Source organism: Haemaphysalis longicornis, unplaced genomic scaffold (assembly GCF_048455015.1).
Source record: "Haemaphysalis longicornis isolate Haplotype H1 unplaced genomic scaffold, Haemaphysalis longicornis Haplotype H1 scaffold_9, whole genome shotgun sequence".
Taxonomy (NCBI): Eukaryota; Metazoa; Arthropoda; class Arachnida; order Ixodida; family Ixodidae; genus Haemaphysalis; species Haemaphysalis longicornis.
Window position 1 is genome coordinate 169,297,774 of NW_027526460.1, and position 20,199 is coordinate 169,317,972.

The 20,199-nt window shown below is 49.3% G+C and overlaps 1 protein-coding gene across 7 annotated transcripts in view; it reads right to left on the minus strand.

Annotated features, from left to right (window-relative positions):
* Hdac11 (Histone deacetylase 11) overlaps positions 1 to 20,199 on the minus strand; it is a 98,336-nt gene that overhangs the window by 7,157 nt on the left and 70,980 nt on the right. For 5 of the 7 annotated variants that reach the window (XM_077683248.1, XM_077683247.1, XM_077683251.1 and 2 more), the window contains one exon: positions 5,215 to 5,394. The exons of 1 other annotated variant lie outside the window; for it this stretch is intronic. In XM_077683248.1, the coding sequence (XP_077539374.1) occupies positions 5,215 to 5,394 (180 nt within the window). Of the gene's footprint in view, positions 1 to 5,112; positions 5,395 to 20,199 lie in introns of all 7 variants that reach the window. One more of the 7 variants, XR_013319038.1, reaches the window with a different exon arrangement.

Genomic DNA, 20,199 nt, shown 5'->3' on the forward strand with positions numbered 1-20,199 from the left:
AGATGTTTGCACAAGCAACGTCACTCACTGGTCTGCCGGCATCATCGGTGAAGTTAGTAGACTGCGTGGGGTGAGGATTGATTATTTCGAAAAACTTACGTGAGTCACTTTTTAGAATGAGTGCTTTGCTTTGCATATCTCTCCTGGGTAGTCATTTTCGGCTACATAATATTTTTCCCATGCGCATTGGCTTCCCTTCTGTTTGGCTGAACGAAAGAGGCGTTTCTTTTTGTTTTCTAGGCGTTTTAATGTTTTGGTGAACCAGGGCTTTTAAATGTCGGCCTGGAAATTAAATGTCGGTATATATTTGCTAACAAGATAATCCACTTTGTCCGTAAATAATTTCCATTTATCTTGCACTGATCTATTTTGGAATAATGATTAGAATGATGGAAAGAAAGAGCGGAGTTCATCAATGATAGCTGTGTAATTTCCTTTGTCATAACGACGTATAGATTTTTTACTTTTCTGACGAGACACCGGTTTGAACGTAAACTCAGCATGAATTACCTTGTGATTGCTAATTTCTGGAAGATATGAAATGGACGAAAGGCTCTCAGGGTGATCCGTTAGTATTAAGTCAAGGGTATTGGCGCACGTATGAGTTACGCGAGTTGGTTCTGTTACAAGTTGGGTTAAGTTAAAGTTAAGGCACACATCAAGAAAGTCGTGCACTTTGGGTTCTCCTGACGTCAAAGTAATTTGGTTTACCCAGTCAATGAGAGGATGATTGAAATCCCCAAAAATAAGAATGCGGGCGATAGGGTATGCAGTACAGTGTAATCTCGATGATACGATTCTGGGTGATACGAATTTCGGGATGATACGAATTTCTGAAAAGTCCCGGCGAAATTGCATTGTTAGCAATGGGAAAAATTTCGGCTGTTCCGAACGGACCTGCGTGGGCCCGGCGGATGATACGAATGAGCCGGCGAGGGGCCCGACTGCCGAACGAGCAAGTGAAGGCTCTCTCTCCCCTCTTTGTCGCTCTTTCTCTAGAAACGGCCCGGCCGTTGTTTTCTGCTTGCTGACACCGCCGCGAAACCCCGCACGCTTCTCGCGGCGTGGCCGGCTGCGGCCGCAAAGTGGCGAGGCCGCTCGAGCGACCGCTCCTAACCGCTCTTTAAAATGCCGCTCAAGGCAGATGCTAAGTTGCTTGTGCGGTAAAGGAGCTGATTATGCATGCGAAAACGGTACTATAAAACATCATCCACGGCGCTAGTGAAAGCGCCCATGAAATATCTGCCGGGGTGCTAAGCCCAACCATCTCCGGCGGAGCTAAGCCGGCTATCTCGAGCGCTTCGCAAGTCGTCAGGCTCCTCCATCCTGCCGCGCGCGTCGTGCGTCATTTTCTGGTTGAGGTATACGAGCTACCGCGGGCGTGAAATCGTCGATACAGGCGTCCAAATACAGTGCGCGCAAAGCCGAGGTGTGCGAACCGCGTGCAAAAAAACGCACCATGCGGTTCACGCTTGACTTGCGGCATGTAGCGAGCTTGGGCACCGCGAGTGAGGTGACGAGCGCGAAGCGTTACGCGCTCCATAAAGGACTGCTTTGCGACGTGGGGGTAAAAAAATGCAGAAGAAAATCACGAATTTCTTCAGGCGAAAGTAAAAAAAAGAAATACACGAAAACCTTTTTCAGCGCTACATTTTTTGGTCTGTATTGGTTCATACGAATTTCGGATGATACGAATATTTTTCGCGGTCCCGCGAGATTCGTATCATCGAGATTTTACTTACTTAAATCATTTAACATGTCGTTAAGTTTACGAGCAAAATCGAGAGTGCTGCGGGGAGGTCTATAGCAGGCACCAATTAAAACAGTTTCAGGATCGAGTGGCGTGGCAAAGAAGCCATATAATTTCAAGGTCAGTCTGAATGTTAATTGCATTACAAGAAATATCTTTGCTACCCGCCGCGGTGGCTCAGTGGCTAAGGCGCTGCGCTGCTGAGCACGAGGTCGCGGGTTCGATCCCCGGCTGCGGCGGCCGCTTTTCTGATGGAGGCGAAAAGCAAAAACGCTCGTGTGTACGAGATTTCATCCCCAGGTGGTCAAAATTAATCTGGAGCCCTCCACTACGGCGCGCCTCATCGCCTGCGTTGCGTCGGCGCGTTAAACCCTACAATCAATCAATCAAATATCTTTGCTGATTGTAATCTTGCGAAATACTGTAAAATTTGGAAGGTCTGCTAAAACTTCATGGTCGCTGATGCCACGTTTCTGATAAAACTAATACGTTGCTGCTCGACGAGGAAACAAGATTAGAAATGACGTGTCGCTTTGGTAGAAAACTGCGTATATCAGTAAAAATAACTGAGAGGGAAAGTAGTGGGCGTGGGGTGGATCTGGGGCCATGATGCACGTGTGGATTGCGAGGAACTAGCTATAGCGATTCTTTAACCGTTTGTGTCGATTCATCAAATGTGTAGCGTCTTTTGCCCATGCGTAGGGTTTTGAAAGTCAACATAAATGGAAAGGACTGGGACCTTGCGAAAGCGATAAGATGCCTACGAGCAATTCGAACTGTGGCGGAAAAGTCTTCGCCAACGCTGTATTCGGTATCTTTGAGTTTGCGGCCGTTTGAAAGAATCTTGTCCTTTGTTTTAAAAGTACTAAATTTTACAATTATCGGCCTTTCCTTGTCTACAGCATGACGGTCAAGACGATGCACTCTGTCTATATCTTTTGGTTCAATATTCAGCTCCATGTGATTAGCACAAAGAGCAATGACTAGTTTTTCTGGTTCTGTATGTTCGGAAGGGTTAGTGTCGGGAATACCATAGAATATTAAATTGTTCCTGCAGGAGCGATTTTCAGAGTCATGCACTCGGGCTGATAAGCTGACGGGACATCTGAAGCGTGGTAGCTGTCTATTTCAACTTTAAGAGATGAAAGGGACTTGAAGTGGCTCTTAAGATCTGTTATTCGTTTACCTAAGTCTGTTATTACTTTATCAGTGGATTGGAGCTCATCTTTCAACTCCTTTAGTTTGGTGAGAACGGTGGATTGACCATCGGATTTCTTTTAATTCGGTGGCAACTTCTTCAATGGTACCAGGGCCGGGGTTTGTTTCAATGTCACCGGCTTGGAGCAACAAGGAATAAATGACACTCGCGCATTCAGCGGCAATGGCAATGCAACACTGTGGGCTCGGTGACTGTACCAAAAAATAATTACTAGATTTTTTTAGCGAATAGACCGGTTGAATTACTGACCTGCATGGCAAAGGCAAACGGATTAGTGAACTGCGCTGCTGCGCAGTCACCGAGCCCACAGAGCGCAGGCGGACGGTGATGGTCTTTTATAGGTGAGGCGGCGGCTGATGTCGGTGTCGATGCTGTTTTACATGATGAAAACAGCATCGCCATGATGAAAACAACTCTCCTTATCAAAGCGTTTCGGCATTAAAACAGTCGCTTAATCATCCGGATCTTAGCACGTGCTGAAAATTTTTCCGTTTGTCCCTTTTTCATTCTCTCAATAATTGCAATTCACCTTTCAACAACTCAGATTCTTCCCAACCATTATGTGTCCACCCGCAATGACCATACATGCAAAGTTGCTCCCATATTTGTGAGGACAAAAAAAAAACGTCAAAATTCCCCTCTGGTATTGCTATACAGGAGTGGAACGTTCCTCCTCAAGATATTGTCTCTCACTAACACTTCTGCTTTCCAATCTGCATTGGGTGCGTTTTTAAATGTATAGGATATTTTCCAATGTATAAGATGTACAAATGGCACATTTGTCAGCCCTTTGATTTTGTTGTTGTTGTTGTTTTGAACAGTGAATTATTTCTCAACCTGACCACCGCGAATGCCTGGTTCAGCGGTGTCATGCACTGCAGATGTAAATTTCCCTCTCACTGTCTCTCTTCCTCTCCATTTTTTGTAAATTGAATGTTTTACACAGATGTGTCTGACTGCCTATTGTGTTGAGTTACCTTGTTTGAATGGCATCCCCCTATGTAATGCCCTTCCGAGCCTTTAGGGTATTCAAAATAAATAAACACTGTACCCCCATGTCTCACACTCAGCATGAAGTGAACGCAGCTGGAGCACCAGATGTGACTCCAGGTGGAGACTGATGCAGTGCGGTGGCAATGTTCCGGTCATGCACTCAGACTGTACGCGTTAACTGGGTGGCAAAGTCTGTCGCCAGGTGCAGACACAATGTGAAAATTCAGCCACAGTACTGTCGGTGCAAATAAGTTGCACGCAGGCTGTGAAGTAGTGTGGCCTCGAATAGCACCCAAAATTAGTCCCCTCCCACCGAAACCCCGACGGCCACACAAGGTGCCCCTGCTCGTGCCCACCCACCCCATCCCGAGACACTGCAGCGGAAGAAGAGGAAGGAGGGCTCATTGCAGGCGGCAGCCCAAGCTTCCACTCTGGTCGCTGTGATCGGGGAAAAAGGGGGTGCTTGGAATGGAGCGAACACGGTAGCCTCTCTGAACAGCGGCAGAGCTGTTGGTAGCAGGGAATTTTCAATGCCACGGCAGGCTTGGGTTGGTCCTTTGCCGATCAACCAACGTTCAACCTCTGGGATCAATCGCTGGGAATCTTGAAATCACCCACTGCAGTGGCTCAGTGGCTAAGGCACTGTGCTGCTGAGCCCAAGGACGTGGGTTCACTTCCCATTTTGTGACGGAGGCAAAAAGCGAAACCGCCCGGGCATTAAGATTGCAGGGCACGTTAAAGATCCCCTGCGATGTTATGAGAAGGGAAAGACAACGTTACAATACTATGTGTTTTACATGAGTACGTATTAACACGCTCCTTCCTTTTTCTTTTTTACCTTGTACATGCGTTGCGAAGTTCTCTTATGTTTGGCTGCGTTGTACTGCTCATGTACAACTCCCCTCAACAATGCCGCCATGAGGGCAGCTTGAATAAATAAATAAATAAAAACTACCGCTGGACTCAGCAAGAATAGCTGTCTAGGTGAGCTGGTAAAGGTTCCTTATAAAAAAGTGGTACGTCCCATCATTTGCACTTTTTTTCATCCCAGTTTCTTGTACTTTTCCCAATATCCCGGACTGCCCTGGGCGAGTCAGGCACTGAACATCGAAAATGAGGAGCACAGGATAAGTGCTGCCAGTGCACGCACCTAATTACCCCAATGACACTTCATTTCTGCCTCCAGGTAGGAGTATGACGTGAGTGGATGGCAAGGCCACCTGCAGGCCCACAGCAGCTAGATCCTCCTCACCTGCTCTCCCCTCTGCGGCTGGCCCCGTTTGGCGAGCAGCCCCAGACGGCAGAGGTTGAGCACGGAGCGCGCGATGACGCGAGCCGACTGGCGCTGGTAGCCCCCGCTGGTCAGCATCACCACGGGCAGGTGGCGCTGCCGCACACGCCCAAACACCAGGGCGTCCCGCTCCACCACGCCCTGCGGCCACCGGTGCATATATGCAGCTAGAGAGTGTCTACTGACAAGACTACCGGACTGTGCACTGGCTGGTGCAAACGACGTCCACCGTCAATTACCCCTTGAAAGTCACGCACCTCCTACGGAGATTTACTGCATCTAAAGTGATAATAACCACATTTTAATGAAGAAAGACAAGGACGCCGACCACAAGTTGGTTGAGTTTAAAGGAAATTAACCTTCCGGCTCCCACACAATAAAATGTTTCGGCCTTGGTCACAATAGAACCTTGAAGGGAAATAATCGCCTTAAAGGGACACAAAAGTGAATTTGTCAAGCTCCCGCTTTTGCTTGCACTGCGTAGACTGACTCAAATTACCACACTTTTCATCGTTTATCCTGTTGATAAGTCGGTAATTATTTTATGAAGCGGGAAAGAAGAGAAACTACCAAGCGGAGGTCTGTGGCGGCCGCACCAACTAAAGGCTGTGACGTCGGGAGGAGGGGGCACCGTGATTGGACGATGTCCAAGGTTAGCATTCAAACAAGTTTCGGTTTCGGTTCTGTAAAACAACATGCTAGACATCCTACGGCATTGTTGGATGGGCATTCTCAATATCTCAGTAATCATCGTACCGCGCTTCTGCCATGTTGTCGGCTGTAAAATGCCTAAGATAAGCCTCCCAGGACGGCTTGGCATCGTAGAAATCACTAGCCGAGGCCTACGCAATGGATGAACGCCCTCCGCATCACCGCAGACGCTCAAATGCCGTGCGCTTTTCCCGCATATTCGGAGCTTGCCTCACTCATGCCCGTATCGTAAAAAGCGTGTTCGCACCAGGCCAAGGTTCTGCTGATTCTAGCCTGTGCCCACTGCCCGCAAGCAGTCCGTGCTTGTGGCTACAGCACGCCAACGAGAATTGGCTAGTGCGTCAGTGTCAGTCTGCGCGCGTTCTGCGAACTCACTCGTGGAGCAGTGAATGTTACGGCCGAAAAATGGTGAACTCAGGTTAGAAAACATCTGCCGCAAACAAAAAAAAAAGCATGCCGGGGATTCGACCTTGCGACTTGCGAAACAAAAATTCTAGCGCCTTAGACCACTCGGCCACGAGCCCCCCCTTTTTTTTATTGCCGAAGGCATAACACTTACAAAGAAATAGGGGAGAGGTCAACCAAGATGGTTGGTTGTCTCAAACATCACTGCCATACTTTCAGCTGGCAGCTATTTGTGCACTTTCATTACAGTAAGTTCATGCATTACTGACAGCAAGTCATCATCACAATCTTGCTTACAAAAACTTCGTGTAATTTACAAATATTTTCCACGAAATAGGAGCACACTGAACACGCATCCACATCCGCATTCCTAAGAGCCATGCGGCTCCTCCAGATTCCGTGCAACCCCAGGAGTAAAAAACAAGTCATACGGTACAGTTTCAGGCATCATAGATAAGTACCGAATGCCGTGGGATGTTAGAGGAAGGTCTTTTTTAAGAGTTCGTTAGAGGACGTCCCAAAAAAAGACGGCATCCCAACAACCCAAGAAAACGTGTTCTACACTTTCGGGCTTTTTGCACAAGAAGCAATCGGCACCCCATGGCAGATAAATATCCTTGCTTTGCATCCACGTTTTAACCGGTAGCGTTTCTGTGTGCAGCTTGTAAAAAAAGGTCTTTACCCCTCCCGGTACTGTCATTTTTTTAACCCTTTTTAAAACATCCTGAACTGGGCCAGCACGGAATCGAGTCCTATACAGAAAGGCTCGGCAAACAAGGATTCTGTTAAATCTCTGGATAATTTTTTGCCGGTTACTGAAGACAGGTAATCGAGAGAAAAACGAGCAGTCAAGAATCGATATGCAAAAACAACTTCACGCAAGAAATAACTGACATTAATACGTGATCCTTGAACTGTGGACACAACAAAATCAGGTAAAGGATTGACCAACTTAATCTGCAAGAAAGCACGACAAAAGGGTGAGACTGGTCTTTCAGAAAGTAAAAACGTCATACAAGTTGGCGAATAAATAAATGGGGCAGTGCAAGTCCACCCCCTTCTAGCCGTCTAAAAATATTGCTCCGACTCGTCCTTTCGAACTGGGACTGCCATACAAACACTATACGATGAAATTTCTGCACATTTAACCAAGAACAATACAATGCCTGCATAACGTACCATAATTTCGATACAAGAAATACATTGCATACAGTTGCACGAGCAAATATGGATATATTCCTACCTCTCCATCTTTCCGTTTGCCCGCGCACATCGTGTGCTCTCTCGTTCCAGGCCGTATTTGTATTTTCTCGGTAATGCTCAAAAGGAATGCCGAGATAACGCGTAGGCTTCGTTGACCAAGACACCCGCTCGTAAACACTTGGTGCTGCTGGCAAAACCCCATGCCAAAGACCAACGCATTTTTTAAGATTCACCGTACTGCCAGTTTTATCACAGAATTCCTGCGAGATGTTCAAATCATTACAAACACTTTCGCGATCAACACAGAATAAAGCGACGTCATCCGCATAAGCAAGTACTTTCACGTCACAGGACTCCAAAACGTACCCTCTGATTAGGTCACTGTTGTTAATTTTGGCACATATGGGTTCGATGTACAAAGCGAAAAGCAAGGACGACAGTGCACATCCTTGTCGTACCGACGACGGATGTGAACGCTTTCCGTTAGTTCCTTATTAACGATTATTTTAGTGGTCGAGTTAAGATATGCCATAACCCCTTCAAAAATGACTTTACCAATGCCGACGTGTCTCAGAAATGTCATGGCAAACCTTATCAAAGGCTTTTTCGAAGTCAATCTGTAGCATTGCTACTCGCCTGAAATCCATGTCGCACGATTCAAGAATACTGCGTACAACATGAATATTTGTGTAAATGTTCCTAGCCTTTATGTCACACGTTGATGTGGCCCTACTAATGTTTTGATAATCGATTGTAGTCTTTTAGCTAGCCCTTTCATAAAAATTTTGTAGTCTGTGTTTGTTAGTGTGATAGGTCTGGTACCAGTTACTTTGCTAAGTTGTTCTGGGTCATCGCTTTTGGGTATAAGTATCGTATGGGTTTTGGAGAAGGAGGGAGGTAAACAACCCTGCCTGAAAGATTCACAGAAAACATTGCGTAAGAAGACTGCCAAGGCTGACTTGAAGGCTTTATCTGCCCCTAACCCGTCAGTTCCAGGCGATTTACCATTATTGAGGTTCCCTATTGCCTCTTCAATTTCGCTCACGGTTATGGGTGCTTCAAGTCCTTCTGTAACTTAGCTTTCTAGCTGCGGCAGTTGCGTGAGGAAACGACTTGCGAAACCTGTATGAGGCTTTTTGAAAGAGAAAAAGGTCTTGGTAATGTTGAAAAAAGGCGAGTTGTATCTCGTGTTGTAACTGCGCCGTTAAACTCTATTTGGCTTATCTCATTCCTTTTTGCGTAGTGCTTTTCATCCGCAAGTGCACGCTTTGTTGGCATCTCGCCAGCAGTGTAATTTTGATTGATTGATTGTGGGGTTTAACGCGCCGACGCAACGCAGGCGATGAGGGGCGCCGTAGTGGAGGGCTCCGGATTAATTTTGACCACCTGGGGATCTTTATCGTGCGCCGAAATCTCGTACACACGGGCGTTTTTGCTTTTCGCCTCCATCAGAAAAGCGGCCGCCGCGGCCGGGAATTGAACCCGCGACCTCGTGCTCAGCAGCGCAACGCCTTAGCCGCTGAGCCACCGCGGCGGGAGCAGTGTAATTTTCTTCCCGTGCTCTAGCTTATCAATGCTCCTTCATATTTTTCTGTTTCTATCGCTTCTATTTTGGCCTTTATGTTACGTATGTCACTCATGAAAGTGCCTGGCTCATTGGCTTCTTCAACTGTCAGTCGGTTTCGTAGTTCTTTTAACTAAGATTCCTCCTTTTTTGCTTCAAATTCATTTCGGTAGAGCGCTTGATAGCCACCATTTTGACGTGTTGTTTGAAACGTTCCCATTTTTCGATAATGTTGTTGTGTTCATTGGCATCTTCGAGTGGTTTGTTTTCTTTGAGTAATTCAAGAAACTTTTCGTCCTGTAGTAGCGTGCTATTAAACGTCCAGAGTTCGTAGTTAAACTTCGCTCTTCGTTGTTTCATGCACCCTTCCCACCGTGACTGATACTAAACAATGGTCGCTGAAGGATACTTGTTCAAGAGCGTATATTGACTGCACTCAGGGGCAAGGTTTGCCGATAAATATATTCGGTCGAGACGGGCATGGCTTGAGCCTTGATAGTGGGTATATCTGACCGTATGCGCATTACTAGCCAAATTTACGACGTCTTCGAGTCGCAGGTTGCTCAGGCTTTCTTTTAGAAACTGAGCACTAGAATCGTAAGGGGCATTTTGGTTCGAACGATCTTCCTTGTTGAAATCACCTTGCAACAGGACATGTCGGTCACAATTGAGCGTCTTGATCAGGCCCTCGAAAAAACACTTTCGTTGATTCACTTTCGTAGGAGCATACACGCCTACTGCTCTTAACTGTAACCCCTCGTAACAACAATCACAACTAATGAAACGACCCTCTTGGCAGGCCGTAACCCTGCAGGCCGTAACTACAAAATTTAGCGACTTCCTTAGAAAAAGACAATTTGCCACCATACTGTCTTCACCTTTGCTTTGTTTTTGACTATTTGCACCTGGCTTGGTTTTATTACGGTAGGTACTAATTGTTTCGTGAAACATGGGATACATCTACAATTAGGGTCACGTAAGACAATGTCGCTTATACCGATTGGCCAGTGTCGTCTGAGACAACCCCAAAGCGCCGTAGTGCTGTGCTGCTACAACAAGCATAGTGCGCGTAGTAGTTAACAGCAGTACGCAGTGGTTCTTCTTTTGTAACTTCCATTGTTTCACCCCACCATTCTTACTGCTACAAAATGAATATGCATTACACTTAAGCAAAAATCGCTCATTCTGCGAGCTTGTAAGCCCTGCCTAACTTGTGTTTGCTTTTGCTGGCCTCAGGCAATCACACGGCTGTACACATGATGTCATGTTCTAGTGCAGGAAATGAGCTAGTGAGTCGCATGGCCATTCTCTTTTTTCCTAATTATGTAGCTTCTTTGAGTGAAGTTTATGTTCGAAGTTGTGTCAGTATGATTCTATCGAGGCAATCTTTCTAATGAAACACACTTGTGTTTTGTCTGCATGCCCATTTAATGGTTTTCAGTAACTTTCTGTGCACTAATGTGCTTTTCCTGTGTCGTGAAACATGTTTCACCTTGTGGTATTTCAGAAAGTACAGCACTTTCAGACCTTATTCTTTATGCCATAAGTTGCTTAGAAATTAGGATGCCCCTCTTTGTAAATGAATTATTCAGATGCATGGCGCATTTCACGATGTAAAAAAGAAGAGACGATTCTTATCTTTCTGTACATAACTTGTGCTACCTTTTGAAATTTTTCATGTGAAATTTCACTTCTGCTTCAGCTAGTGAAATTTATTGTCAGAAACAGAAGCATAAGTCATGCATGAAGCTATAAAGAACTTTTATATGTGGTATTGGAAGTGTATGGTGTACCTTTAGAGTGCTGCTTGATTTTGCCACTGGAGGCTGTTATGTATGAAATTCGTCAAATAAAATGGTTTTGCACAGAGTTCTAATTGTGCACCTGAGTGGAGGAAAAGCTCCCCTGCAATGGAATGTTGAGCTATACCCACATATATTAATCAAATGTGTCCTGAAAAGGACCTACGAGCACCTTTTTGGAACATCCCAAAAGTTTCCTTTCTCTGTTCTACATGGGACGTTAGACCTCCCAGCAAAGTCCTCGTCTGGGACATCCCAGAGAGGTCTTTTTGTGTATCACTTGGGATGTTTTTGGAACTTAAAGGAGTACTGACACGAAATTTCAAAGCTGAGATAACTATGTAAAACGCTTCATTTTTATCAGGAGATATCTCCCAGCAAGTTTTAACAGCAACCGTTCAGCGAAACATATTTAAAATCCATTTTAATCTTCGCCCGCACGAGAAAGCCCAGAGCGGATGACATGACATCATCTGCTACTTGCCCCAAACTGCCGACGTCGGGGCTCCCGTGACGAAGCCGACGCGCTGGCTGTGGTTGGCGCGCGCTGCTCGGGCGTGTGTACACGTCATGGTTTTGGGACTGACGTCACGCTGCCCATGCCTGTGGGAACCGCGAAGACCTCGGTCGGTCTGGGCGCGCGCTTCCAGAGAGGCAGCGATACGGCAAGAATGTTGACGTCACGTGATACATCCTGTCATGGCGGCCGCTCGGCGTTTTTTTGTCGAAACCGAAACTGGCACGAATAAACGACGCCGTAAATGAATGTTTACGCTGCGCTCGACCGTCTAATCTGTCATTCTATGATTAGTGGGCTGGTAGGCACGCATAGCAGCGAAAAAAACATAACACGAAAATTTTGTGTCAGTACTCCTTTAAGTGGGATGTCCCAGGGAGTTCCCAAACTCCCAGGTGGGACATCCCTAGCACTTACCTAGGATGTATGTGCGTTGTCTGGGTAAGTGCACATTCGTATTGATTTGCTCAAATCTATGAGCTTGTAGATTTCCTCAGTGTGGGAAGCGGAATCAAAATACGTGCACGCTCATAACCCTAACGCAGTCTTGATCATTGCAAGGACTTAGCACCCTGTGTGGCGCTCTCATAAAAACAAGGCCTCCCCGATTCAAAGGGGAGGCATTTAATCATCATCATCATCATGCATTCATCATCATCATCATCACCAGCCTGTCTACGCCCACTGCAGGGCAAAGGCCTCTCCCATTATTCTCCAATTACCTCGGTCCTGTGCCAACTGTGACCAATTTATCCCCGCAAACTTCTTGATCTCATCTGCCCATCTAACTTTCTGCCGCCCCCTGCAGCGCTTGCCTTCTCTAGGGATCCACTCTGTTACCCTTAATGACCAGCGGTTATCTTGCCTTCGCATTACATGCCCTGCCCAAGTCCATTTCTTCTTCTTAATTTCTACTAATATGTCTTTAACACCAGTTTGCTCCCTGACCCACTCCGCTCTCTTCTTGTCCCTTAATGTTACACCTATCATTTTCCGCTCCATTGCCCGCTGAGTCGTTCTCAATTTAAGTTGAACCCTCTTAGTGAGCCTCCACGTTTCTGCCCCGTAGGTGAGTACCGGTAAGATGCAGCTGTCATACACTTTCTTCTTCAACGACAATGGTAGGTTGCTATTCATTATCTGATAATGTCTGCCATATGCACCCCACCCCATTCTGATCCTTCTAATTATCTCTGCCTCATGGTTGGAATCTGGGGTCACAACTTGGCCTAAGTATATATATTCGCTTACCACTTCCACTGCCTCGCCATCTATCTCAAACTGCTGTGCTGTCCCGAGGTTATTGATCATTACTTTAGTTTTCTGCATATTAATTTTCAGGCCCACGGTTCTACTCTGTTCGCCCAGTGCGGAAAGCATGCTTTGCAATTCGTCCCCCGAGTTACTTAGCAAGGCAACGTCATCAGCAAATCTGAGGTTACTGAGGTATTCTCCATTAACCCTTACTCCCACCTGTTCCCAATCCAACGTTCTGAATACTTCTTGTAAGCATGCTGTGAATAACATTGGAGAGATTGTGTCTCCTTGTCTGACACCCTTCCTTATAGGTATTTTACTGCTCTCCTTATGGAGAATGATGGTAGCTGTAGACCCATTATAGATATCCTCTAGTATTCTTACATAATGCTCATCTACCCCCTGGTTCCGTAATGCCTGAATGACTGCTAGGGTTTCGACCGAGTCAAATGCTTTCTCATAATCTATGAAGGCTACATATAGGGGTTGAGTATACTCAGCGCACTTCTCTATCACCTGATTGATCGTGTGAATATGGTCCATTGTTGAATAACCTTTACGGAACCCTGCTTGTTCTTTAGGTTGACTGAAATCTAAGGTTGCAGAGATTCGGTTAGCGATTACCTTGGTAAATACCTTGTAGACGACTGACAGTAAGCTGATCGGCCTGTAGTTTTTCAAGTCCTTCATGTCGCCTTTCTTATGGATTAGGATGATGTTCGCGTTCTTCCAAGATTCCGGTACCATTGCGGTCATTAGGCATTGCGTATACAGTTTTGCCAGTTTTTCAAGTACAATTTCTCCGCCATCCTTCAAGAGGTCTGCTGTTATCTGATCCTCACCAGGTGCTTTGCCCCCTTTCATTTCTTTCAAAGCCTTCCTTACTTCTTCGGTCGTTACTGGTGGGATGTCTATCTCCTCTGAACTACTGTCTCGTTCGGCATTATCCTGTATGTCCCGGCTACTGTACAGATCCCTATAGAACTCCTCGGCCACTGTGACTATTTTATCCCTATTTGTGATGACTTTGCCTTGCTTATCCTTAAGTGCATACATCTGATTTTTTCCCACGCCAAGACGTCTCTTTACTGCTTTCAGGCTACCTCCGTTCTTTACAGCGTATTCGATCCTCTCCATATTATACTTCCGTATGTCAGCTGTCTTGCGCTTATTGATTAACTTCGAGAGCTCTGCTAGTTCTATTCTGTCAGCTGCGGTAGAGATTCTCATGGTTTGCCGTTTCCTGATTAGATCTTTTGTCTCCTGTGAAAGTTTACCAGTATCCTGTCTAGCCATAGTGCCCCCGACTTCTACTGCACACTCCGTGAGAATGCGGGTAAGGTTGTCGCTGGCTTCCTGTGCCGTAAGCTCTGCTTCCTCGTTAAGGGCGGAATATCGGTTCTGCAGCGCGATCCTGAATTCTTCTACTTTACGTCTTACTGTTTGCTCATTTATCGGCTTCTTTCGTACTAGCTTGTTGCGGTCCCTCCTCAACTCTAGCCTAATTCGAGATCTTACCATACGGTGGTCACTACACCTTACCCTTCCGAGCACTTCCACATCCTGCACGACGCCAGGATTATCGCATAATATGAAGTCTATTTCATTTTTGTGCTCCCCATTCGGGCTCCTCCAGGTCCACTTCCGACTCTCCCGTTTACAGAAGAAGGTATTCATTATGCGTAGGTTATTCTGTTCTGCAAACTCAACTAGTAGGTCCCCCCTGCTATTTCTACAGCCCAGACCATAGTTCCCAACTGCCTTGTCTCCAGCCTGATTCTTGCCTACTTTAGCATTGAAGTCCCCCATAACTACAGTATACTGCGTTTTTACTTTAGCCATTGCCGATTCCACATCTTCATAGAAGTGTTCCACTACTTGGTCGTCGTGGCTGGATGTGGGCGCGTAGCCCTGCACCACCTTGAACTTGTACCTCTTATTGAGCCTAATTACAAGAGCTGCTACCCTTTCGTTAATGCTGTAGTATTCGTCTATGTTGCCAGCTATGCTTTTATTGACTAGAAATCCCACTCCCAGTTCTCTTCTGTCCTCTAGACCACGGTAACATAAGACGTGTCCATTTTTCAGCACCGTAAGGGCTTCGCCTGCCCTCCTAACCTCGCTAAGCCCTATTACATCCCATTTAATGCCCTCTAATTCCTCGAACAACACCTCGAGACTTGCTTCGCCAGATAAGGTTCGCACGTTAAACGTTGCCAGGTTCAGATTCCATTGGCGGCCTGTCCGGATCCAGTGATTCTTAGCACCCTCTGCTGCGTCACAGGTCTGACCGCCGCCGTGGTCAGTTGCTTCGCAGCCGCTGGGGACTGAGGGCCGAGGGTTAGTTGGCGTATTCATGGGAGGTTGTGGCCGTTACTACACCAGGGTGGCCAATCCTGCTCTGGTGAGGGAGTGCATTACCGGCAATGGTCGCCGGGGTCAGGCCGCACCCCAAGCCCCTTTGTGCAATTCCATCAATCCGGTGATTTTAATCCGGTGGGAATTGTCCGGCACCGGGATTCGAACCACGGTCCTTCTGCACGCGAGGCGGGTGTTCTACCTCTACGCCATCGCCGCTTCATCATGCATTGGGCCTCGCTAAAGTTCGACTATGGTCCCTAGAATATTTCTAGGGACCATAGTTCGACTGCGCCTCGAGTGCTGCCTGTAGGGGCGCCACTGAAATCCCCGTTGCGGCCCGTTTCGAAAGCAGTCGCGGGAGTCGCGGGCCCGCACTGTCGCCGTTGATTTTGCGGCACGTTCCTACTGATATTTTCGGTTTGTATGCATTGGAAATACATATTTAGGTGGAGCAGTCACTCTGTTCGAAAATGTGGTGTATTTACGAGAGTGTAAATGCTTCTGACGCGATCTTACTGTGGTACATTCGGTCTGCATAAGCGCCAGGTGTGTGCCACAAGCCGGCATCACGAATCCGCCATATATGCTGTGGGAATGCTGAATTATTCCCGCATTCCTCCAAGGAGGTCCCGCTCTCGCGACGGGTGTCGCGGCGCGCCTGAGCGGCGGGAGGCGAGACACGGCTGTTTCGTTTTCCCGTGCGCCGCGTAGCCCGCGGGGTGCGCTGCTGTCCGTCGAGGGAGCGGAGGAAGTGGGGGGTGGTGTCGTCTTCTGTTTTCGGCCAAAAAAAACCCGAGGGGACGGTCTCTCGGGTCCTGACCACGGAAGAAAACGGACGTAGGCCACCCCCGCTCCGTCGACCAGGGTCCCTTTGTTCTCTGTTGGAGCGCCCCCAGCCCGGGTAAGCCTGACCGACCTTTTCTCTCTTTTTTATATTAGCATAATAAGATTAGCCAGCGTGTTTTTTGTACTTTTTAGTTGCTTAATAAAAGTGTTTCATAGAGTTCAGCTCTCTGTTTTCGCCCGAACCCGCCGTGGCCGCTGTCCAGCGCGCCGCGGGTTGGGATCGCTAAGTTCCTCGCGCGGGAGCCGCCAGGCGAAGCCCGCTTGCGAGGCTGAGCGAATAAGGCGACCCCATATCTTGGCGCATCAACGTGGGGCGAAATCGGCAGACCTGGACTCTGTTTGTTAGAGCGTACGAACCCGGGCGCGAGAACAAAGGACAATGGCGGGCGAGCCTGACCTCCAGGTCGCGCGAATCTTGTCGGAGCTATCGGCTCAGCGTCGTTTTCTGGACGGCGCCAATTGGTCAGGCATTTTCGCGGTTGACACCGGCAACGAGGATTACAGACTTATCCCGCCCGGTACGGAAGACGCTGCCGCGAACGTTTTGGCGGGAAATGGGTTGAGCCCGGAGGCAAGCCAGCGCCGGTTCTCAACGCCGCCCCCTGCCTCTACCGTTCCGGTTGGCGCTAGTCAGCCAACGACAGAGGCACTCCTTCAGGACGCGATGCGCCTGGTTGAGAATATGGCGTCCGTAGTGATGAATAGCCTCCAGAGCCCGGCGCAGGCGGGGAAGCCACGCGTAAAGGTGGACATCCCCAAGTACAGTGGCTACCATGACAGAGCCAGCGCGAACGATTATCTGGACCAATTGCAACACTACCAGCAGGCGACGGGGCTGACGGAGGCCGAAATTCTCAGCCGCATAGTCCCCGTTTCCCTGACGGACCAGGCGGCTCGATGGTTCAAGCTGGTGGGAGAGCGAGAGCGCACAATGGAGGGCTTCCGAGCGAAATTCCGCGACGAGTTTCTCCCCGCAAACTACGAGTGGCGGCTGCGCCGGGAGCTTGAGCTGCGTACCCAGCATCCAGATGAATCCCTGCTGGAGTACGTGAGAGCGATGGAAGATCTCTATCGCCTCGCTGACCCCCGAGCAACAAACGCAGAGAAAGTCGATCGCGTGACGCGACAGGCGCACCCGACATTTATGGCGTACTTGCGAGGAGGGAGGTTCAGGGATCTCGAGGAGCTCGCCGCAGAGGCGAAGCGCATTCAGGGCGACATCCTCGCCGCGCGTGCGTACCGGCCCCCACCGCCCGCGGCACACTCATTAGAGCCCCGCTGCGCGTGGAACGGAGGGCTGCCTTTGTCGCATCGGAGCAGACCAGATGCTACCGCTTCGTATGCGGACGAGCAACCCCGAGTCGGGTTTGAACTCTCAGACCGGGCTTTAGACCCATATTCCTACGCGTGGCGGACTGCCCAATCTGGCGCGGAGAGTAGCCAAGTGCAGAAAGAACGCAGTGATGGGAAAAGGCCGGATAGGAGAAATCCGCCGGCCGCAGGAAGCTCGGTGGGACGGAATGGTGGGCACGAGGCCAAAGATAGCCAGCGCCAGGTTCGTCAGAACTTCGGCAGGCAGTGCTACCGTTGTGGCCAACAAGGGCACTTCGCCCGTGAGTGCAGGCGCCCACCTGTCCAACAGCAGTCGAGAGCGGGAAACGGCCAAGGCCGCCGTTAACAAACACCGAACAGCTGACGGCGGCTACGAGCTGTACCGAGTTACTTGCGCCGCTGGCTTGCCGTGCGGGACAACCTGCCGACTCGCCAGCACCTTTCATTGAGCTGACGATAGCTGGGAAGAAATTTACCGCATTGCTGGACACAGGAGCAAGCGCTTCGTTGTTCGGCGATGAGGTATTGGAGCACCTCCGCAGGAAAAATATCAGGCTGAGAATGTGCGACACGAGTTTCCGGCTTGCGAGCGGCACGGCGCAGTCAAGTGGCGCGTCAAGGCTAGTGGTGCGTTGGGAGAGACGCGTAAGGCGACAACGCCTAGTCCATCTCCCGGGTCTGTCAGTGCCTGTCATTTTGGGGCGGGATTTTCTGCTTAAGACAGGCATTGTGATAGACATCAGCAGTGGCGGATATCGAGAGCGAGCAACTGGTGCCCTTAAACCTTTTGCAAAGCCGCCGGGAACTTCGGCGCTGACAGAGCAGTTGCCGAGGGCCGAGAAAACGAGAGCGGAGGATGAGAAGCCGCTCGGGCCTCCCCAACCGCCCGAGGCTGCTCCGAGGAGGCGCGCAGCCGGGACGGGGGAGAGACAATCGGATGGGCGCCCAGCCGCAGAGGACAATTGCGCTGCCGTGCAGGGGGCGAGCATACACCCCTTGTTGGCGGATACGAACGGTCTTTCTGGGAGGGAAAAAGAGCGTTTGTCGGCACTGTTGCACAAGTACGACGCGATGTTCACTGATTGTCCGGGCCGAACAACGCTCGTCAAGCACAAAATTGACACGGGGGACGCCCTGCCGTGGAAATGCAATCCCCGGCCAATTAGTCAGGCTAAGAGAAAGGGTCTAGACAACGCTTTAGACGAACTCCTCGACACGGGCGTTGCGCGACCGTCAGATAGCCCATGGGGTTTTCCTGTTGTGCTTGTGGAAAAAAAGGATGGGACATACCGCCTTTGTGTTGACTACAGACGGCTGAACGAGGTGACGAAAAAAGATGCGTACCCTCTGCCTAACATTTCCTCGTTAGTTTCCAACCTTGGGGGAGCGAAGTACTTCACGACGCTCGACGCGAGTCGCGGATACTTTCAGGTGGAAATGGATGAATGTGACAGGCAGAAAACAGCCTTCACCTGTCACAGAGGACTGTTCGAATTCACCCGAATGTCCTTTGGTTTGGTCGGAGCGCCTGCGACCTATCAGCGTCTCATGGACCGTGTCTTGGGGGATGCAAAATGGCAACACGCCCTTGCATACCTCGATGACATTGTAGTGTACTCCAAGACGTTTGAGGAGCATGTAGAGCACCTGAAGGATGTGCTTGAGAGATTGAGGTTAGCAGGAATTACCCTGAACCCAAAGAAGGCGCAGATCGCTGCAACCCGGATAACGTTGTTGGGGTTCACGATCGATGAAGGCCGTATTCTGCCATGCGAGGATAAGGTTCGAGCACTGCTAGAATATCCATCGCCAACAGATGTCAGCGGTCTGAGAAGGTTTTTGGGAATGGTGAACTTTTATCGCCAATTCATACCAGATTGTGCTGAGCTGCAAGCCCCTCTAACTAAGTTGCTAAAGAAAGGGCAACGTTGGAGTTGGGGTCCCGAGCAGGAGACTGCCCTGCGCAGGCTGGTTAGCGTGCTCGCGGACGCGGCTGAGCTGCAGCTACCCGATCTGAACAGGGAGTTTGTAATTCAAACCGATGCAAGCGACCTGGGCCTTGGAGCAGTGCTGCTTCAAGAGCACGGAGGCGTACTTCGTCCGGTAGCGTTCGCGAGCCGTTCGTTGACGCCCGCAGAGAAAAACTATTCGGTGACCGAAAAAGAGTGTCTCGCGATTGTGTTTGCTCTGCGAAAGTTCGACTACTATGTCGATGGAGTGCCATTTGTGATGGAGACGGATCACATGGCACTAACCTGGCTGAAGCGATTGAGTGAGCCAAGCGGCCGCTTAGCGCGCTGGGCTTTGCTGCTGCAGCGCTACGACTTCACCGTGCGCTACAGGAAGGGAAAGAACAATGTCGTGGCGGATGCACTGTCACGAGCGCCGGCTCAGGGCGAGAGGAGAGAAACGACGCCCTCCCCCGGAACGAGCGAGGAGGCCGAGAGCAGGGGAGAGGGGCTCCGAGCCTCTGCCCACGGGAGGGACGCGGCAGGACTGCCGATCCCGGGTGAAAGCGTGAACCACTTGGAAGCTATCAATGCAGTGGGGATCGTGTTCAGCAGAAAAGAGCTGTTCGAAGCTCAGCAGGAAGATCCGTTTTGTCGAGAAGTGTTCGACGGGCTCCGGGAGCCGGGCGGCGCGGCCGCCGCGCACATGGAGACAGCTGGTATTGCTGTCGGTGCGGAGCGCTCAGCTGGTACTGCTGTAAGCGCGCTGGATTCTTACCTGCTGGACTCTGACGGCGTTCTGCTGAGGTATATTCCTTCCGAGAACGATACACATGAGTCGTTCAAGGTAGTGATACCACGCACGTTGAGAGGAGCGATTCTACGCTATTTTCATGACACGTGCATTGCTGGACACGCAAGCGGCCCTAAGACTTATTTGAAGTTGTGTCGTTTTGCAACCTGGCTTGGCATGAAACGGGACGTGATTCGGTACGCCCG